This window comes from Drosophila navojoa, chromosome 2 (genome assembly GCF_054131105.1).
Source record: "Drosophila navojoa isolate 15081-1374.11 chromosome 2, UAZ_NAV_1.0, whole genome shotgun sequence".
Taxonomy (NCBI): Eukaryota; Metazoa; Arthropoda; class Insecta; order Diptera; family Drosophilidae; genus Drosophila; species Drosophila navojoa.
Genome location: NC_142890.1, coordinates 4539293 through 4561894, shown reverse-complemented (window position 1 = coordinate 4561894; position 22602 = coordinate 4539293). Strand labels below are relative to the sequence as shown.

Here is a 22602-nt window from a genome sequence, read left to right as displayed (position 1 = left end):
AGTCGCAACACATTTAGCTGAATGCTTAACTACAATTTTTGTCGCCCTTCATCTGAGGGCTTACACTTTGTATTTGTTTTGCTGTGTGGATTGAGGACATTTTCGTATGACTGCTGTTATCAACAGCTTTATTGATAAACAGCGGCATTTACCATTTACCGTTTGCAGTTTAACCATTTACTTTTCTGGTCATTTTTGCAGTTGTTGGGCCCAGCGAGGCGCTGCACCTGTCGAGCCTCTCCGTCCCGCCCATTATCGATGTCTCACAAAAGGCCAAACTGTTTTGCAGCTATGAGATGGGCAATCGGACCCTCAACTCGGTCAAATGGTATAAGGACGGCCATGAGTTTTTCAGGTAAGCATTGGCCCTTTTTTTTTTTTTTTTTTTTGGTAACTGCTGCTGCTGCTACGACTGCTGCGGCTGCGACTGTAAAACAAATAAAAAACAGTCATAAAAATATTTTCGACTCTGCCTGGAAATAATAAAATGGCTGGGCGAGTGTGCCGGCGCATTCATGCAGATTTTATGGTGCAAATTGAAAACGTCATGAAATTGCAACACTCTGTGCAACATAGTATTGCGTGGCAGCAGCAGGAGGAGGAGGAGGAGCAGGTGGCGGATGGCCGGAGCAGCTGAGTGTCACTGCGCACTCGATCGGTTGAAAGTGTCGCGACTAATTTAAATGCTTAATTGAAATGGATTTTATGGGCGCCAGCAGTGGCACGTAGGTAACACCCCCCCACAGTCGCGCCTCTCTCGGATCAACGCTCACGCCAGCCGTTTAAATATGTGTAAAGCGCAGTTTTTATTTAACTGGCTTAATTGTTGGTCAATGCTTCGGCTTAATCGAGCACAAAATGTTTCCGCTCTTTGGAATCGGCATTTTCTTTTTTTTAGGCAAACATTTTTCGGTTATTGATTTAAGAGCTATGAAAATAAGTTGTTGAAACACATGTAAAGCATCTCCATTAGCTATAAAAATGCCAAAAGTTTTTAGTGTGGCAAATAAACGAAATTATTTATTAATTAGTGCAACAATTCACATGGGGAAAAACATTAAATATTGCAAACTGATATTGTGCCAAAATAAAGCATTATTGAACAGATACAATTTTCCATCGTTTAAAATTATGAATTGAAATAAATTCTATTGAAATACATTATCAAACGAAACTATTCTCAAACAATGCAAAATTTTCAAATACATATTTAAGCAACGCCAATAACAATGCAAACTATATGCAGTCATATAACGTTTATATTTCAATGTTATTATTTTGCATTGATTTATTTATAGATGATATTTTTATTTTATTATTATATGATATTTAATGGGAATTTATATGTATATTTATTATGCACAGACATTTTGTGGCCGTGAAAACCGAAATTTTTCTAGTTAAATGTTTTACGTGTGCTGCTCGTAAGGTAAAACATTTTTCAATGATTGCAAATAATTTTAAATTTTGTTTCTCTCTCTAAACATCACAAATGATGTTTTAGACTTGCTAGTAAATGGGTATGGAAAGAATTGAAGTACAAATTATTAATGAAAGCTAAAGAATATGGAAAATAAAAGTTCAAGTCGAGACCCTTCCATCCCCTAAGCCCTGATCAAGAATACATATATCTTACAGATCTACCACGCCTCTTGACAGTAGCATACATTTTCAAAAAAAGTGTGTATAATAACACTGAAATCCCAGTAGCAATGGGTTCAGCGCATGATCCTTTATGTGAAAACCGTTTCATATATCTCATAAGAACTGGTTATTATCCAAATTGAAATGTTCCTTATAAATCTAAAACTAAAGTAAGTAATTCTACTCAAAGCATTCAACATCTTTGTATTATATGAATACTTAGTTAAGAATATTTATAGCCTAAGAAAAAATATCTGATATAATTTGAAGCACTCAGTTAAAGTCGCTTCAATTTTTCCTTAAAATACATTGAGAGCTTAAACAACAAAAAATTAAATAAATTTACAAGCAGCATATTTTCACATAAAAGGTAATCATAAATAACTAAATTAACAAATTCCATTCCACAAAAAGTCAGCGAGACAAATTATTCAACTATTTGTGTGTGCAATTATTCAGTGGGTCCAAAAAGTTCAATGAGAATCACATTTATTTTCAAGTTATGCACAATTGTGGTGCAGCCCTGGCAAACGCATTTGAATGTGAATTTGATTGCAAAACGTTTTTTTTTTTTTTTTTGGTTTCTGTTTTGTTTGAGTTTGTTTCAAATTGAAGCTCTTGAAAGGTACTAAGCCTCAAGCACAGCCGCAGTTGCAGCAGCCATTGAAAGCGGCATAATGCCCGCGATATTCATACATAACGAAACATATATACGTATGTATGTTTGTATGTATGTATGTATGTATGTGTGCATTTATATGAAACGGTGCTGCAAATCGATGGATTTTTATTTGAACCGCAGTTGCGCAACGTTGGCGCAAAATGCAGCTGAAGCCGAGCCTTTTTGCATGCGGCTCATAAATATTTCATGGATACGATTTTTGCGCAGCACTCGAACTCCAAGGCGTTCGCTCGCTCGCTCTCTCTCTCTCTCTCACACACACCCTCTCTCTCTTTTTCTCGCTATGATTCTCTCTGTTACACTCAGTCAATTTCTATGCCTTTGCAGATACTCGCCGCTAACGCCGCCAACAACAAATTGGTTTCCCGTCAAAGGTGTCACCATAGCCGACGGCTCGTCGCATTGCAATCAATTCATCTGCAACGTGGAACTGGAGAAGCTGAATATCCATTCGTCCGGACAGTACCGCTGCGAGGTGTCCGGCGATGCGCCCGAGTTCGAGCTGATCGATAAAGCGGCCAATATGACCGTTGGCGGTATGTATCAAAAAAAAAAAAGCTAGACAAATTATACACAGCCCACTGACCCAGCTGCGTGTCCTATGCGCACCGACACGGGCACGACAATACACTGCGAAAAAAGTCAAAGAGAATTTTAGAATGAGTTAGAAATTCAAATGAAAGAAAGTTTAGAAGAAAAGTCTTTGACTCAGTTTGTTTATGAATGTGAATATTAACCTATTTTGGCTTTATTTTAGCTTTAACAGCTTGAAAATGTAAAAATAATGTTAATTGACTAAGAATTCTGTAAATAATACAATTATATTATAAAACCGAAACGCTTCTTAGCTTCTTGATATGAACATGATCTGATGTCTATATAATATATAATATGATATAGCTCTCAGAGTCAGATCTCAGATAAACCTTAAATGAAAGAAAACATAGATCAAATATCAAAGAAATAAAATGTTAGGTTTCAATATGCTAATTGAATATATTAAACCTACGAAATATTATTATATTTATTTGCAATTGAGTATTGGATTGAGTAAATATGCATTTCCATAATTATATATAATCTAATATAATAATAATTATATAATAATCTAATAATTCTAATTAAATATACTTGAACACAAATTTATATTAAAAAGCTAAATTTTTTGTTTGCTATTTTATTATAAAATATTTATTTTTTTTTTTATAAATAATTTATGTAGATTTTCAGGCATTTATTTCTGTAAAATTTATAAACTCCAATATTTAATTTTTATACTAATGAATTTAAAAAAATAAATACAATTACATAGTATAATCCCATATGCAAACCTAACTCTATATAAATTTCTCTAAGTGCACGACTCTCGCTATTTACTTATTTGATTTATGTATATATGTATGAATGTATGTATGCCTATCTATGTCTGTATGTATGTCTCTCTCTCCCTCTCTCTCTCTCTCTCTCTCTCTCTCTCTCCCTCTCTCTCTTTCTCTCTCTCCCTCTCTGTTTCTCACACAAAGACAACAAATTATGTGCAATTTTGAAAACACTTAATAAAATTATAAATGGTCTTTGCACGGTTCGCCGCCAGCGGTGCCAACGGTGCCAGCAGCGAGCGGGCGGGCGAGTGGGTGGTGCGCGGTGCTCAACTCCTTTTCATTTATCATTGGCAGAGCGACAGTCGGAGTAGGCGCGTACGCGCAGTTCAAAGGACGCCGCATAAATGCTGCAAAATTGTGACACGCTTCAGCCATTTGTATGAGTAATGATTGTTAATAAATCTAGAGCTCAGTCTCACAGTCGGCGCAGCAGCCCAGCGCCTATCTCGACTGCTCTGCCACCTGACTGGCCCAAGTTCAGCTCAATTGTGAGCTTTGTACGAATCAATTTATAATCTGCCCCCAAAAAGGCGGCTGGGCCGTTGTCACGTGCAGCCCAGCCCAGCCCAGCCCAGCCCAGGCACTAGACAACGGAGCATAACTCAAACAACAACAACAACAACAACAGCAATGATAACATGTACAAATCGTGGTTGAGTGTTGAACGACTTAAGGGATACCCTAGAGGCCGATTGTCAACACTTTTAGCTAAAAATGTGTGAGACACAGAGTGAAAGCTACTCAAGCAAGATATATCGAAAGATAAATAGAACATAATAAATGTTGTATGTAATTTACATAGATGGAGCGTCATATCGATTTTTAATCGAATTATATCTGCTATCGATAATATTAGATTGAAGTAATATGAAGATTTAATATCCACAGACTTTTGCTTGAATTATGATTTGCCTGTCTCTTTTTGTTTATCTATCTCTCTCTCTCTCCCTCACTCACACACACTCTCGCTTTCTAGTCTGACTGTCTCTCTCACTGGACTTGTAGACTAATCGATATCACTGATGACTTCTTCTATTTCTTTCTCTCTCTCTCTAGTTGTTTTTTTACTATCTAATTATCTATCTGTTTGTTTATCTCTGTCTCTGTCTCATGCTCTCGCTCTGTTTCTCCCTTTCTCATGATCTTTACCAACACTTTTATGTATTGCTGTCTTTCCCCCCTCTATTTCCTTTCTCTAGCTCTCTTCGGCCATCTTCATAGCTTATGTTACCTAAGTTCCTCACTGCTTAGGCATACCGTTTACTCGCATTTTGAAGAGGGCTCAGCAAAGGCGACAGCAGCTCATTTTTTGCGGCCGGGTCACGGCGTTGCTGTAGTTCGGTTTTGTTAATGTCAGCGCCGCGGGCAATGATGGCCGCCATTTTGAGCTCGCACTCGCTTTGATTGGCAACGTAGATGACGCAGCCGCTGCGGTTGCGGCCAGCATCCTGAAGGGTAAAGGGGCAGGGAACGGGAACGATTGCGGCAAAGCTCTGGTCTGGTCTAGCGTGGTCTGGGCAACAGGGTGGCACACTTTGAAATTCAAATCAATTGATTCGGGCCCAAATGTCATTTGGCGCAAATGAAAATGGGCTGCTTATGTCTTTTGTTGCACGCGCACGCGAATCCGAATCCGAATGCGAAAGCGAATGCGGCTCAAAATGATTTATTTGTCGCAATTTTCCTGCTCAGCGATTTGTTGCTACTTCAAATCGTAGCGCGTGGAGAGCCCACCATGGGGCGCTCCTTTATTTATTGACGCTACTTTAAGAAGAGTATTGATTTGCATAATGCGCACTTAAGCATTTGTTTACGCGTAACAATCAAATTTGAATTCGCATTTTGCCTTTAATTGGATGTTTTTAGATGTCCCAATAAGAGTGCTTCCCTGTTGTTACCTTCTCCCCCCCACTTCCACACCCACACCCACACCCACTCTCTCTTTCTCTTTCTCTGTCTTTCTTTCCGTCACTAGATTGTTTGTCGTCTATGCCATTTGCATGTCAATTTGAATTTTATCTTTTGTACTTAGATATGGCAGTAAGCCACGCTTTACTTGTTCAACATGCAAATAACAACGACTAGATTAGATCCAATGCCATTCGAGCTTTATCATCCCATTACAATTCGTTTGATTTCACCTGCTCAACATGCTTCAATTAAGCCCTGAAACCACTTTTGGCATAAACAAATAGTTTGTATTGCTTAATATAAGAACTCCGCATTGCCTTTGACATTGAATTATTGCTTGTATTTAAGATATTAATATGGCGATATATATACAGGTATCTGAATATATATTATATACATATATATATTAAGTAAAATTGAACTTCATATAAATTTCATGGTTAAGCATATTTAAAATACATATATTATCAAGAATCAAGTTAAAGTTAGTTACGGGAGCTGAATTGAGGAGTTAAGTTGGCAATTTTCTGTTTCTTATAAAAAGTCAACAAAACAAATTCATTAGTTATTATTTTAATATGTATTTAGAAATAAAATATAATAGCCGGCGATGCTCGCATCTAACATATTCTAAGCCTTTAAGAGCGTTTAAAGGCTTTAAAAACTAAGGAAGAATGATGAATGTTTAAAATATATATTATAAAATTCAATTAAATTTTTTAAATTAAATTTATGTTAGTTTTAAGATTATATTTTATATACATACATATATAGTATATAGTCCACCTATTTCGATTTGCCTCTGTACACTTGGCCAAATGTTTTCAAACAGTGTAAATCACATCTCTAAAGAATCCATGAATATACAAAAAACTTTGCAAGAGTACTTATCGATGCAGTTATATTCGATTTGCCTCGAGTTGGAGAGAGAAAAACGGGAGAAATAGAACTTAGAGTGAATCCAAAGCATGACTAACATAGAAAACCAACGGCATTTTATATGGAACACTATGTGGACGTTGCACTGAAATAATATCTACAATGATTTAATAAGCATCTTGAGCAGCAAGTGGAATTAATAAGCTGGCAGAAACTATTTTAAAGTACATAAGTGCTTTCAGAAACCGTATATATATAAATATTTTTTTAATTTATTTCATCATTTAGTTGATGATTCTAAAGTATAAATAAAGGTCAATCAATCTATTTTGATTCTGACATAGTTTAAAGAATAATTTAAACATATATTTTAATCAATGACTTATATAATAATACAAGTGAATCGTATTGAATGTGTATCGATAATAAAACCTAAGCACAGCGCCTCATGTTGGGTGGGCCCAGCTGGGAGATACCCTGTACATAGTATTGTGGAATAAAACTTAAATACTCTAGATCTCAACAAGTTCGATGATTAAGATTGAACTAATTTAGTATCTTGTGGATTCTAAGACCTAAGCAGGCCATCAATCACTTGACTGATCAATAATTAAGCTCAAATAAAGTCGCTTATACTCTGTTCATCCTGTTATGTTTGTACATTTTAAGCAAATGTATGACCTGATTTCGCATTTCAAGTGATTCAACGAATAAAAAGCCCAAGTCAACCTCATTATAAGTGATATTGACGCTTCTTATGTGTTACAGATCTCCTTAAATTCGTAAAAGACGATTTTACTGCTGCCTGTGTGTACGCCTTTCATAACAACAGTTCTTGTCATGTTATAATAATATATTAACATTTAATTAACATTTGCATCAATTAAAGAAAACTTTAAGCAATAAGCAATAAGCCAATAAACAATTTATAAAACTTTTTGTAGTGCCACTAAAAACATTATAATACTTTTCATAAATGTATTTAAGGGAAATCATAATGAAGCAACAGACTATTGGATAAGACTAAGTCTGTTTCACTACACCTTTCATTCTATCTATAGCACAGACTGTGACAATGCCATTATAAACTGCACTCGTCTTTTCAATAGATTCAGGGAACGCAAAGAAAACAATTCGATATGTGATTAAATAATTTGTTTAACACGCACGTGCCCTTATCAAAATTTCCCAAAAATTTCCTATAAATAGTCTGCAGCAGAGTAGACTTTTAACTAGAATCGTAGTACCGCTAACATGAAGACTACAACCATTCTACTGGCTCTCGCCCTCGTCCTGGCCTATGCGGGCTGCGCTCAGGCGCAATGCTGCCGGCAATCGATGCAGCTCACCTATACTGTGGGCCGAGGCAGCTGCGGCGATGCGGGTGGGCGTTCTGGCATCGGTGGCATCTGTTCGATTGTCATTTGTGGCGATGGAAAGCGTAAGGTGGGCACCTATTGCGGTCGTCGATCCTGCAACATCTTCGGCTGCAATTGTGGAGGTGGCTGCCTCGGAGGCGAGTGGCAGCGGAGTTTCATCAACAACAATAGAAATCAACTCATTCGAATTACAAACACTAGATGGATAAATTAAACTGGGGAAATCTACTACAGCTATCCGTATCACTGATAAAAATACGCAAGAATAAAAATCGTATAAATAAAGCAAATTCTTCTGTTTCTTAATGCAAAAAAATCTATGTTCCTCATTTACTAAATAGATTCGTGGAGGCGTTTAGAATATATGTATGTCGTATCAGTGCGATATTACGCTGTTGTTGGAGTTGAAATTTGATTTCTTAATACAGTAGTCTTGGGAAAGACTGGCAATTCGAGCTAATCGATTGATTTAGTGTTGAAGGGCAATTAAAGAATGTATTGTCACTAGGAAAAAGACAACTGTAGATGTTGCTGAACGTGGTCCCAGGTGTCCTGAGTAAGAGCGAGACAGCTAGTAACAAGTATATGCGACCAAAGCTAGAGGTTTTGACAGGAGAAGAGTATTGGCACTTGGTCATGGACAATTGAGCAAGAAAGTGTTTTATAAAAGAGTTAAGCGACACCGGGAAAGTGCTTTCAGAAACCGTATATATATAAATATTCATTTCAATTATTTCATAATTTTGATGATGATTCTAATGTATAAATAAAGGTCAATCAATCTATTTTGATTCTGGCATATCTTAAAGTATAATTTAATTTATTTAATCAATGACGTATAAAATGATGCATCTGCTTCGTATTGAATGTGTATCGACAATAAATCCTAAGCACAACGCCTCATGTCGGAAGAGCCCAACTGGGAGATACCCTGGGCATTGGATTGTAGACAAAAAACTTTATTCGATGACTAGGAACGAAAGTTAATCAATTGCATCAAACTTATTTAGTGTCTTGTACAATCCAAGGCCGAAACAGGCCATCAATCACTCGGCTGTTGCACCTGATCAATAATTAAGCTTGAATAAAGTCGGCCATGCTCTCCTCTGTTATGTATGTACATTTAAAACAAATGTATGACCTGATTTTGCATTTCAATTGATTCAGCGAATAAACAGCCCGATTTGACCCTATTATAAATAATACGGATACTTACGTCAACAGATTTGCTGAAATTCGTAACAGAAGTGCGTTAGACAATTTTACTGGCTGCTGTGACTTTCATAACATAATGCTACTTAGCAGTTCTTCTAATGTTATAATAAAATATTAACATTAAATTAACATATGCAACTATTCCATAAATTAAAGAAAAGTGTAAGCAATAAGCAATAAGCAATAAGCCAATAAACTAATTATAATACTTATTATATGAATTTAAGCGAAAACATAATGAAACAATTGAACGGCCAACAGACTATTGTATAAGGCTAGCTTGGTTCACCTGTTTCGCTAAACCTATCATTCTGCCTACAACACAGACTTGAACAATGTCATTTTAAACTGCACTCGTCTTTTCAATAGATACAGGGAATAATGAAACCTTTATGGCTTGAATATCCATGTTCAATTCAAACAATTCGATGGGCGCTATGTTAATTGTTTAACACGCACGTGCCCTTAGCAAAATTTCCCGAAAATTTCCTATAAATAGTCTGCAGCAGAGTAGACTTTTAACTAGAATCGTAGTACCGTATATTAAGTAAAATTGAACTTCATATAAATTTCATGGCTAAGCATATTTAAAATACATATATTATCAAGAATCAAGTTTAAGTTAGTTACGGGAGCTGAATTGAGGAGTTAAGTTGGCAATTTTGTCTTTGTCAACAAAACAAATTTAAGTTTTTTTTTTTAATAATTATCAATAAAAAAGATATTCCGGACTTACTCGGATTTATTGTACTATATAAACAGTTTGTCCGTATTTAAGAGAATTTAAGAGCTTTCAAAACTACACTAGAATGAAAATCTATAATATATTAAATTAAAGTCAGTTTTAAAGAAAATATATTTTATATACATTTATAGTCCACCTATTTCGATTTGCCTCTGTACACTTGCCAAATGTTTTCAAACAGTGTAAATCACGTCTCTAAAGAATCCATGAATATACAAAAAACTTTGCAAGAGTAAGTTTATGACTTACTTATCGATGCAGTTGGTAAATATATTCGATTTGCCTCGAGTTGGAGATAGAGATAAAGGGAGAAAAAGAACTTAGAGCGAATCCAAAGCATGACTAACATATAAAGCCAACGGCATTTTATATGGAACACTATGTGGACGTTGCACCGAAATAATATCTACAATGATTTAATAAGCAACTGCCCTTCGTCTGGCTGATGCCAAGACTCAAGCTATCAATTTCCTAGGTCGTTTCCTTAAATAACAACAAATGATATGCTCTTTACAATAGTAAAACGATATCAAAGCGACAGAGATCTTAGAGAATTTTCTCTTAAGAAGCATCTCATATTTGGCTCATATTTTTCAATAACCAACGAGAGACGCATAAACTGACCGCCCGAACATAAAAGAAATGACTGAATTTTCAGCATGTTGTGAGCCATTTCTGGCATATGCCAACAGCCATGCATATAGCATATATCTGTGCCTCTGTGTTTGTGTGCGTCCAGCTGAAGCCGTAAAAAGAACAATCCAAGCCATATATAAAATGAGGAGACAACATTACCAAATATAAAAGCCAACCAGCCAACGTTGCCCATCAAACTTCATCAACGAGCTGAGCTGAGCTGGTGACAAAAGTTTTCGAGAGCAGCAGCCATCCAGCTGGCCACGCCCCTTTAGCTCAGCTTTAACCGCTCTGGTTGCATAAAACAATGTCTCCCATGTCCGATGCAGCACGTAGTTTCAACTTAATGCCCATGCCCTGTGCTGGGCTATGTTCTGCCCTGTTGTCCAGTGTTGTCCAGTGTTGTTGGTGTAGTGTCGTAGTGGCTTGTAGTCAGTTTTTTGTTTCAATGGCTGCGAGAAGCTGTTGACAGACCAACAATCAACTTGGGAATTTCTGTCACCAAAGTGCCATCGCCCAGCATCGAATCCACCTGAAAAACTTTCAACACAACAGCCAGCAAAAGTGTTTGCCGTGTCTCGATTTTCTAACGGCAATCACCTAGCGCTCTTTGATGATAGCACAACAGCAACAACAAAAGCAAAAATGGCTTTGTGGGGCGCGTGTAAAAACTTTTAGCTTGGCAAATATTTTTCCGCTTAGTTGCGTGCCATGTGTCGCACTGGCTGCCACTGATTAAGTTTCGTCAAAGTTTGCTCTGGACGTGATCCAAGTAGGTGTGTGAGTGTCCTTTGTAAGCACACACACACACACACCTAATTACTATAGAGATTTCCCATATATAAATATATACTTAAAGGTCTAACCTGCTCTGTCCATCAAGCACTTTTGACTTTTGAGTTTTTAATATGGGTTCATCATTTGCGGTGCCCGGACCGGACACACCGGCTAGCCCCCAAAGTGGCTCACCTGTATATGTATTTGTATGCTCTGCTTGTTTTCACTCCAACTTCCTCAACTCATTGTTGTACTTGCTGTTCTTGTTGTTGGTTTTCTGGTCTCGTTTAGCATTCAAACTGGCAGCAAGCAATTTCCCCAACTGCCTATAGTGTCATTTATTTCCTTACTTTATTTTGGCTTTTGTTCTTTGCTTTTCGATACTCTTGCAGAGAAAGAGAGACTAACTGCTTAATGGAGCTAAATGTAACATTTCTGCTGCGGAAATGAGTATCAAAATGTTATATTCAATAAATTTTTCAATACTCGACTTGTACGGAGTATTCATGTTTTTATGAATATGTGTGTAGAAAGCGTTAATATTTATTTATTAAAATAATATTTATTATTAATTCTAGTTTTTTATATAATACTAATTATTCGTTTGCCAATAAAATTCTCCAAAAATTGCATATTAAATATATAATTTTATGATAAATTGATCTCTATTTTCTATTGCATTTCCATGACCAATAGTCACGATTCAAACTGGCAAAATGGCAATTTTGCTCTTCGGCCATTTACAATCATGGCGACCGTGTGAGGATAGCCTCAATAGCCATCTCGCTCCCACTCAGTAACACTGCGGAGTGCACAGTGTGGACTGTGTGCAGCAACAACTAAAGTTGTCTCCATCTCGCTCGCTCTCTTTCAGCAAGATTCGCAGCTAAGTTCAGCAATAACTATATTTGTCTCGCTCTCTCTTTTACTTAAGTGAGCGCAGGCAAAAATGCACAGCAAAGGCGCAAACTCACTCGAATAATATTTGTGCATTATTTTACTTTGATTACTTATTATTATTTTAAATTAATTTTCTATTCAGGAATCTATCCAGCATATTATATTATTTTATATAAACCTTTCTGCGTTAGAGCATTCAACGTTCCGCAGTACAAAGGACCTCATTGTCATTTGTTTACATTTGATTTCTGTTTATTTTGAGTTGCCTTTGCCATTGTTGTTCCTGCTGTTGTTGTTGCTCTTGTTGTTTGTGTGTGTGTTTTACTGGTACTTTGGCATTTTTTGGTTTATTTATCCGAGTTGATTGCTTTGTTTTCGTACAATTTTCGCATTTGCCGCATGCCGCATGCCGCATGCTGCGTGTTGCCTTTTACCAATTCGAGTCACAGCTCTGTTTACCACTCTGGCCCCACCGGCGAGGCTTCACCCTCCCCCACAACACCACTTACAAGCACATGTACCTTGTACACCTGCAACATTGACCGCTCCGATCTGATGTGATGCCACCAAAAGGCGGCACAACATGCTCGCAATCATCATCAGCTGGCAAGCACTTGGCCAAAATACTTGGTACTCGGGCACTCGGTGGGTTAACTGACGGCCAGAGCGTTGCGGCAGGCCGGAGAGGTAGCAACAGGGTCAGGCAAACTTTCCACCAAAGTGGTTTGTATTAAGTCAATTAAAAAGTTTATACTACTGCTGACTGCTGCTGACTTTTGATGGCCCCTGCCACAGCCCCTGCCACAGCGCACCCTCACTCGCTTGTATTCCCATGCCTCCGGGTGCGTCCAAGGCCCTGGTTATGGCTGCAGCTTTGGCTTCGACTACAGCTCTCTGACTATGGCTCCTTAGCATATTTCACAAATTTTCAACAGCAACAACTGCTGCGGCAGTCGGCATTCATTTGACTATAGCTCAAACTCAGCTAAAATTTTCTTGTTGTTGCTATTGTTATTTTGGTTGTTGTTCTTGTTGCTGTTGTTGCTGTTGTTTTCTGCCCAGTGTTTTGTGGTTCAACTCAAGTTGGTCTTTGTTGTTGTCGCTTGCTGGTTTCTGGTGACGGATACTTTGTTTTCTACACTCTGTGTGCGTATACAACTGTGTATGTGTATCTGTGTGTGCATCTGTGTGTATCAACGAAATAAACCAAATTATTCTTGCTTTCATCAAAAAAGTTTGTCCTGTGCAATTATTTGTAAAGATTAATTAACACTTTGAACAAATATTTAGAGACTGCTGGCTGCCTGATAATTACCTAAGTGCTTCGACGCTGGTGTACTCTCTACCAACTAACACCTCAGCTGACCCACAGCCAACCGAGCAAACAACCAGCTGCCGGTTAAGCTTGAAGCCAACTGTCTTTGATTCCAGTTCGACCAATAGATAAATGCCGTTAACTGCGTGTTAAGCAAATACAAATTTTGGTCATTGAGGCCAAAGTGTTGGAATTGTGGATAGGAGTTATGGAATTTCACCAAATATTACATATATCCTAAGTTAGTGATGTGTCGAGAAAATTGTTGAAAGCAAAGCTCAAGTTGGAATTGACCAACTTCAATTGCTTTTAAATAATATTCTATATACAATTAATAATTGACTGACTGAATGATTGATGAGCGGAAGTTCCATAGCCTAAGTCTGCCTTATTGCTGTTTTTATACTTATATAAGAATACAAATTATAAAATACATATACATATACATATATATACATACTCCATACATATTTACTTTTCCCACCACATAGTTGGGTCAGCTTCATAGCCAATCTCATCTCACAACTCATTCGCTTCTTTCACAGTGCTGCCAAAATTTGATCCATTGATCTCGGGCATTCGACGGACGTATAAATATCGCGATACGCTGGTGGCCAATTGCAGCTCGGAGTGGTCGAGTCCGGCGGCGCGCCTTACATGGTATATCAACAACAAAACTGTAAGTATACAATTTTCGCGCGTTACGCATACGCACCGTTGCACGCCGGCCAAATCGAAATGCACATTAGATAGCCATGGACACGGCCCAAAAACTGGTTACCACATTGGCCGTGTTGCATGCCCGAAAATTACTTGCGGCATGTGGCAATGCCAGTGCAATTTCCACACTGACACTGATTATGCGAGACTCGCTTTTGAACAGAGGTCGGCCCCAATATTTCGGTTTCGTTTCGATTTGTGCCTCGAATGCCCTGAAGCTATTGAGCGTTGCAAAAAGAAGTGGTATCCATGTAATGGGCAGAACGAGGCGTGGCTGGGCTGGCTGATGATTCGAGTAGAAGTTGTGAGATGTCTGTTTGGTTGTTCAGGTGGATGTTCTATGAGCTTATCTCGTATACAATAGAGGTCACAGAGTTCAGATAACTTTCGCAGCTAGAGACTGCGTACGTATATAGCATTTGATTTTCGATATATCGATAACAAATCTATATATGAATATGGTATATCAGCTAGAGCTTGATCTATAGATAGAGAGCAGAAATTTTTACTTTTGTCTGGTTTACGCTAAAATAGAGGGTTTTTTATATCGCATTCGATATATCGATAACAAAATCGGTTACAGCTTTTCAGATAGAACTTGAAGCACAGGTAGCAAACTTTTTTACTCTTGTTTAATATACGCTCGTATACATACACTCATGTACATACAAAGTTTTTTATAGCGCATTCGATTTTCCTTATATCGATAACAGACCTATAAGTTAATATAGAATTTCGGCTATAACTTGAAAGATAGATTTAAAGCAGAGCTTTTTAATTATACTTCTGTGTGGTGTACGCCCAAATGCAAGTTTTGTTTATATTACATTCGATTCTCGATATATCGATAACACATTTTTTAAACTAATGCAGCATTTTAGGTTAAATTTTGAGACTTTTGCTCACTACAAAGTTTTTAGCTAGAAATGTATGTTTCTATATCTCAAAAACCTAAAGTTAAATCTATTTAAATATGCAGAGTCTAGGTCTATTGAGTACACACACATTCTAGATGGTATACTAAAATCCAATAGCTTCTGTGAGATGAGGAAGTAGCATAGCCCATTTTCTGGAATCCAGCTAAAATTGAGTTCCGGCTGTTTAGCAAGTCTGTCCGTGCCAACTGGAGCACTCACTAACCTACTCCCCTTTTGTGACAGGCGCCACAGATGCAGCTGCAGCCGCAAATCAATGAAGTCATCCACAACACCGAGGGCTTTCCGCTCTATGCGAGCAAGCTGCAGCTGCGCCTGCACATCGATGACCAGCGCTTCATTGGCAAGAGCGAAATGCTGGAGCTGCGCTGCGTGGCCGACATACTGGGCGTGGCCAGCCTGCGGCGTGAGAGCTGGCTGCGCACAACCATAATGGCGCTGAGGGACAGCGGCGTCAACCAGCGGCGGGCGGAGAACGGTGCCTGTGCCAGTGCCCGAGCAGGTGAGTGACACGAGAGTGCGAGAGTGCGTTCCTTGTAATCGAATTATAATGCTCTTACAGCCACATTCGCTGCCTGGCTGCTGTGCCTGACGTCCCTGCTGCGCTGGCACTGCACTCTGAGTTAGTGGCTGTATCTGTGGGCCGCGTTTCTTTTAGCCTGATTTTACCACATAGCTGTATTTGTTGTTTTGATTACATTAAACGAATGTAATTTAAGTCCAGTCAAGGCGATAAGTCGGACAAGGGCGGCTTTTTTAAAGCGCCCCAACTACGCCAAGTCGAAGAGAATGAAAAGTTAACAAGGCAACTGTTGAATTTGTATATATATTGAGATATATGTATGTATATGCTAACATATATACATATATTAACTATATGGTAATTGCACAGCCAAGCAATTTTTCTCACACACACACACACACACTAAATGGAATCTATAGAAAAACATAGCTAAAATCTAACAAATACAATTTGATATAGTTGGCTAAAACGAAAGCAAGCACTACATATGTATGTAAATCTAATATAAAATTATAATTAATAATGAATACGAAATGCACATACGTTCAGTACATAATAAAAACATACATATATAGATGCATATGTGTGTGCATATGTATTTGCACACAGCGAGAAATGAAACACAATCAACTGCAACTAAAAGTAAACATAATTATTAAATGTGAAATGTTAATGTATTTGTATTAAACGATGTACGAAATAAATAAAAAAAAAATGCAAAAATAAAAATAAAATAAAAACAAAGATAACAAATAAAAAAAAAAAACAGATGGAAAACACCAAAACAAACAAAATCAATTTCAAATCAACAACTTTAATTTTGAAGCAATTAAATTAAACGAGCTAATATATGTTTTTATTTGCTAATTATCTACAGCATTACTAGCATTAGTCGAACACTTTTGGAGGGAATACTGGTTTCAGTTCGGCGAAAAGGCGAAGCTCTCAGCTGTCATGCAAGCTGGAATCCAATTTTTGACGATATCAAAACATTTGATTACCAATAATGAGATAAACAGCATTAAAAAATTAATAAACCCAGTCGACCCCGGACTTATAATGAAAACTTGTTAGTTTTAATTATTTGCATACTCAAGCTGAGAGTTTAATAATTTAATAAGACAACCAAATCATCTTGTTAAATATGATGCTGACAGTCATAACAAGCCACAGCGCTGCTGTCGGGTGTTACTGAGTGCGTAATACTCGATCATGATGCATGGAGAATTAAATATAAATTATATATATATAAATTATAAATATAAAGGAGTCTAGAAGGAATCTGGACTTTACGGTATTTCGAAGCATCAATATCAAATGTTATATAGTCATTCGATTTCAAATTCCTAACTGTATTTTCTTGCTTGGTCACGCACCTATTGGTCAGTCCTTAGACATTTATCAGACGAACGTATTGAGGACCTCATTTCAGCTGAAAACCAATATACCCATTTCGCTTCATGAGTGAGTATAGCATGTAAAGCAAATCTCATTTAATGAGTTCTGTGTAAATGAAGCGAGATCAAATCGAATATAAACAGTTAAATATCGAATACCCTTATAAGCAATTCAAGTATTTTCTTTTTCTTATTTCAAAAAATTTATTATTTTCCTTAGTTAATTAAAAAAAATAATAACATATGGAATATAGTATACTTATTCTTTGTTTACAATTTATTTTTTATTTTTTGCACCTTTAGAAACGAGATGACCTGAGCAAATGTATTATTTGAAGACCTAGTATATTAGGGTATTGCAGATTCGTTATTATATCAAAGATTTGCTGTCTTTACAGTTCTTCCAAAATTTCCTATAAATAGCGCGAATCTCAATAAATAGTCTAACAGAAACGCGCGACGATGAGGAATACATCCACGATTCTACTGGCAGCTGCTCTCTGCGTGTTGGCCCTCGTGGGCAACGCTCGGGCGGATTGTTGTCGGCGTACAAAGAACGTCTCGTTTACCGTGGAGTCGGGTCGCTGCAAGGATGTTGGTGGGGTCAACAGCAGCATCTCGACGTGCACGATTACCATTTGTGCCGATGGCACGCGTCTCATTGGCAGCTACTGTGGCCACTACTCCTGCAATCTCTTCGGCTGCAACTGCGGAGGCGGCTGCCTGAAAGGCAAATGGGAGAAGAATTTCATCGAAAGACATCCAAAATACAAAATTCGAATTTTGAGCAGCAAGTGGAATTGATAAGCTGGCAGAAACTATTTGAAATTACATAGGTGCTTTCAGAAACCGTATATATATAAATATTTATTTAATTTATTTCATCATTTTGATGATGATTCTAATGTATAAATAAAGGTCAATCAATCTATTTTGATTCTGACATAGTTTAAAGAACAATTTAAATATATATTTTAATCAATGACTTATATAATAAAACAAGTGAATCGTATTGAATGTGTATCGATAATAAAACCTAAGCACAGCGCCTCATGTTGGGTGGGCCCAGCTGGGAGATACCCTGTACATAGTATTGTGGAATAAAACTTAAATACTCTAGATCTCAACAAGTTCGATGATTAAGATTGAACTAATTTAGTCTCTTGTGGATTCCAAGGTCCAAGCAGGCCATCAATCACTGGACTGATCAATAATTAAGCTTAAATGAAGTCGCTTATACTCTGTTCATCCTGTTATGTTTGTACATTTTAAGCAAATGTATGACCTGATTTCGCATTTCAATTGATTCAACGAATAAAAAGCCCAAGTCAACCCCATTATAAGTGATATTGACGATTCTTATGTTTTACAGATCTCCTGAAATTCGTAAAATATAAATACTGGTGCCTGTGTGTACATCTTTCATAACATAGTGCTACTCAGCAGTTCTTGTAATGTTATAATAATATATTAACATTTAATTAACATTTGCATCAATTAAAGAAAAGTTTAAGCAATAAACCAACAAACAATTTATACAACTTTTGTTGATATGGCAATTCTAATATTGCATAAGTGGCAACGCTATCATGTACTTAGATGTTAAGAAGCGTAATAAATTTAGTCTCACTTGAACAACCAAACGTTGCAGTTCTGCTTATCCACTAGCGCACCAATACTCGCCAACAGGTTATGGGCCCAGGGCTTATGTGCCACATGGTCAGAAGCCCATAGGCTGCAAATGGGTGTTCACCTTAAAGACGAATTCATCTGGAGAGGTTGAGCGCTACAAAGCACGCTTGGTAGCAAAAAGATGCAGCCAGAGGTATGGCATAGACTTCAAAGAAACGTATTCTCCAGTAGTGCGCTATAGTACAATACGGATGATCTTGGCTATGGCTGCAGAATATGAGCTTTATGTACATCAACTTGATGTTTCGACGGCATACCTAAACGGCATTCTGGAAGAAGATATCTACATGCAACAGCCAGAACTCTACGATGACCATTCTGGATGTGTGTTGAAGCTTAAAAGGCCACTGTATGGCCTGAAGCAAGCTGGTCGGGTTTGGAACACTAAGCTGAACGGCGTTCTAACCAAAATGGGATACAGGGCATGCGAGAGCGAGCCATGTCTGTATACCAAGTGCTCAGATGACCAGACGATAAACCTGATTGCAGTATACGTAGATGATATGCTGCTGGCATCTTCAAGCATGGGTGAGATAATAGCTACTAAAGCGGCTATTTCTTCTGAATTTCAGATAGTGGACAAGGGTCAAGTAACGAACTTCTTGGGCCTTGAAATCCAGCGAGAAGGAACGACTGGTGCGATTCGTGTGAGCCAAAAGAAGCATATAGTGGGTCTGCTCGATGAGATGGGCATGTCCAACTGCCGCACTACGTCAATACCATTGGAAGCTAACTTCCAAGTGAACTGCGAGGGAGAGTTGTGTAAGCGCGTTGATATCACAAAGTATCAGTCTGTGATTGGCTCGCTGATGTATATTGCGCTATGCACACGACCGGACATCTTGCATTCAGTGTGCAAGCTAGCACAAAGGAATTCAAATCCACACAGCGAACATCTCGCAGCAGCAAAGCAAGTTCTGAGGTATCTGCACAACACGGCAGATCTAGCGCTAGTCTATGAGAAGACCGGAGAGATGATTGCTGGCTATGCAGATGCAGATTGGGCTGGAGACTCAACTGATAGGAAGTCTTTCACAGGATATGCATTCATGTGGGGAGGCTCGGCATTTTCGTGGACCTCGAAAAAACAGAAGTCGGTGCCGCTGAGCAGTACTGAGGCGGAGTATATGGCGCTCTCTGATGCTGCAAAGGAGGCGATTTACTTAAGAAAGTTAATAGGCGAAATTAATCCATATTTTAAGAGAAAGTGTATTAAAATCTATGATGATAATGTAAGCGCATTAAATCTGGTTAAGAATCCTGTATATCATGCGCGAAGCAAACATATTGATACCAAATATCACCATATACGTAATTGTTATGCAGATAAGTTAATTGAGTTATCTCATTGTCCATCAAGTGAAATGGTTGCCGATATATTAACTGAGAATTTGTCAAAAGTAAAACATATGAAATGCACAGCGTTGATCGGCCTAATGTAATATAAGAATTGAGGAAGAGTGTTGATATGGCAATTCTAATATTGCATAAGTGGCAACGCTATCATGTACTTAGATGTTAAGAAGCGTAATAAATTTAGTCTCACTTGAACAACCAAACGTTGCAGTTCTGCTTATACACTAGCGCACCAATACTCGCCAACAACTTTTTGTAGTACTATTAAAGACTTTATAATACTTTTCATAAATGTATTTAAGGGAAATCATAATGAAGGAATTTAACAGCCAACAGACTGTTGGATAACACGAAGTCTGTTTCGCTACACCTTTCATTCTAACATCACAGACTGTGACAATGCCATTATAAACTGCACTCGTCTTTTCAATAGATTCAGGGAACGCAAAGAAAACAATTCGATATGCGATTAAATAATTTGTTTAACACGCACGTGCCTTTAGCAAAATTTCCCGCAAATTTCCTATAAATAGTCTGCAGCAGAGTAGACTTTTAACTAGAATCGTAGAACCGCTAACATGAAGACTACTACAACCATTCTACTGGCTCTCGCCCTCGTCCTGGCCTATGCGGGCTGCGCTCAGGCGCAATGCTGCCGGCGATCGATGCAGCTCTCCTATACTGTGGGCCGAGGCAGATGCGGCGATTCTGGTGGTCGTGCTGGCTTCGGCGGCGTCTGTTCGATTGTCATTTGTGCCCATGGAAAGCGTAAGGTGGGCTTCTATTGCGGTCGTCGATCCTGCAATATCTTCGGCTGCAATTGCGGTGGTGGCTGCATCCAAGGCCATTGGGAGACGAGTTTCATCACCAGAAATATAGAGCAACCCATTCGAATTAGAAAAACCAGATGGATAAATTAAACTGGGAAAATCTACGGCAGCTGTCCGTATCATTGATAAAAAAAAACACGCAAGAATGAAAATCGTATAAATAAAGCAATTTCTTAATGCAAAAAATCTATTTATTTACTAAATATTTTCGTGGAGGTGTTTGTAGAAGGCAAAATGCACTGCTCTCAATCAGAATATATGTATGTCTAAATGCCAAATGCCATCGAAACAGCTGCAAACAATACAGAAACAACAATAGAACGAATGAATTATTTAAATATTTCTTCAAGAACGAGACTTATATATAGAAGAGAACCAAGGAAGATAGAAGATTTTATTCCAATATATGAAATGGGGAATACACTTCTTGTTAAAAGAAATAAACTCACGTGATATATTATTATTCAAAGTTTATTCAAGCTTTGTCTGTATTTATTGGAGTTTTCGTCAATATACTCCAAGTAGTTTTTCAAAGTAATTACCCTAACTATTTTTGCTAAGTATTTCTTCTATGTATTTGCCTTAAGTACTTCCTCGAAGTCTTTAATGCCCAGCTCAACGATCACACACTTCACTTCACTGCACTTTGCAACACTGCACGACTGACCTCCACCCGGCCTGCAGCTGCCGCCTTTATATAGGGCGACCATCACTCAAGCACAAAGTCGCACACAAATCTTGGGTCCGATGCCAGGTAGAGGTCGTTGCAGTCGAGCCTCAAGTGACCAATGGGAAGACTCTCTGCTGGTGCAAGCATTCTAACTTCATTTTACCGCAATATAAATACCGAATGACAGACAGAGACAGGCGGAGAGGCAGACAGAGAGACAGATATACAGACATACTTACAGATATAAAGGCAAATAAATACTCATAGTTAAGATATTTTGAATAGACAAAGTCCGATGGTTCTACTCTCTCTTCGCTCACCTCTTCTCTCTCGCGAGAGAGAGAGCGCGGGCCGCGAGGCGAGATGAGGCGCGCGCGACGAGCGCGAGAGATGCGCTCTGCTCGAGCTCAGGCTACTCGAGAGCTTTCGCTATCGCGATGCTCTCGATCTTTTCTCTCATATCTCGCTCTCTTCTCGCTCGATCGCATCTCTACTCGCCTATCTCCTCTCTCTCATCTCCCTCTCTATGCGCTCTTCGCCACTCTCTCCTTCACCTTCTCATATCTCCTCTCTCGCTCTTCTCTCTCTCTCTCTCTCTCTCGCTCTCTCTCTCTCTCTCTCTCTCTCTCTCTCTCTCTCTCTCTTAGACCTTCTGCTTATCTGTGAATTGGTAAATACGCCCCTTTTCCGATCTCCTCATGAGAAGCAGCAGCAGCAGCAGCAGCGGAAAGCCAAACAAGGTCCCCAGCCCTATGCCATAGATTTCCGACTAATTCGTTTACCCTGCTTATGGCGAATTGATAAAAGTGTCCCACAGCTAAATTATATAAAAAAGCCAAGAAATTCGATTTAACAGCACTGGAGGGACAAGCAAAAAAGCCGAACCCCTGTCAAACACTATTCAGAGGCGATGCGAGGTTCGCTTGCGAGCAAAATATTCGGCGCATTATGACAAATCCGGCTAAAATATGCACGGGCCGGGCCAATAGCCGCAGGTAGAAATGGCGGACAATA

At 38.3% G+C, this 22602-nt stretch overlaps 1 protein-coding gene and 1 long non-coding RNA gene across 4 annotated transcripts in view; one reads left to right on the top strand and one right to left on the bottom strand.

Annotated features, from left to right (window-relative positions):
* beat-Vc (beaten path Vc) overlaps positions 1–16415 on the top strand; it is a 58841-nt gene extending 42426 nt beyond the window's left edge. For all 3 annotated transcript variants that reach the window (XM_089264513.1, XM_089264525.1, XM_018098026.3), the window contains 5 exons: positions 202–355; positions 2654–2862; positions 14011–14144; positions 15346–15622; positions 15683–16415. In XM_089264513.1, the coding sequence (XP_089120639.1) occupies positions 202–355; positions 2654–2862; positions 14011–14144; positions 15346–15622; positions 15683–15747 (839 nt within the window). In that variant the 3' untranslated portion in view covers positions 15748–16415. The remainder of the gene's footprint in view (positions 1–201; positions 356–2653; positions 2863–14010; positions 14145–15345; positions 15623–15682) is intronic.
* A 1141-nt stretch (positions 16416–17556) lies between these two features.
* LOC149092074 (uncharacterized) overlaps positions 17557–22602 on the bottom strand; it is a 33320-nt gene continuing 28274 nt past the window's right edge. Inside the window, exon 2 of the long non-coding RNA XR_016196264.1 lies at positions 17557–17763. This is a non-coding gene — a long non-coding RNA (uncharacterized LOC149092074). The remainder of the gene's footprint in view (positions 17764–22602) is intronic.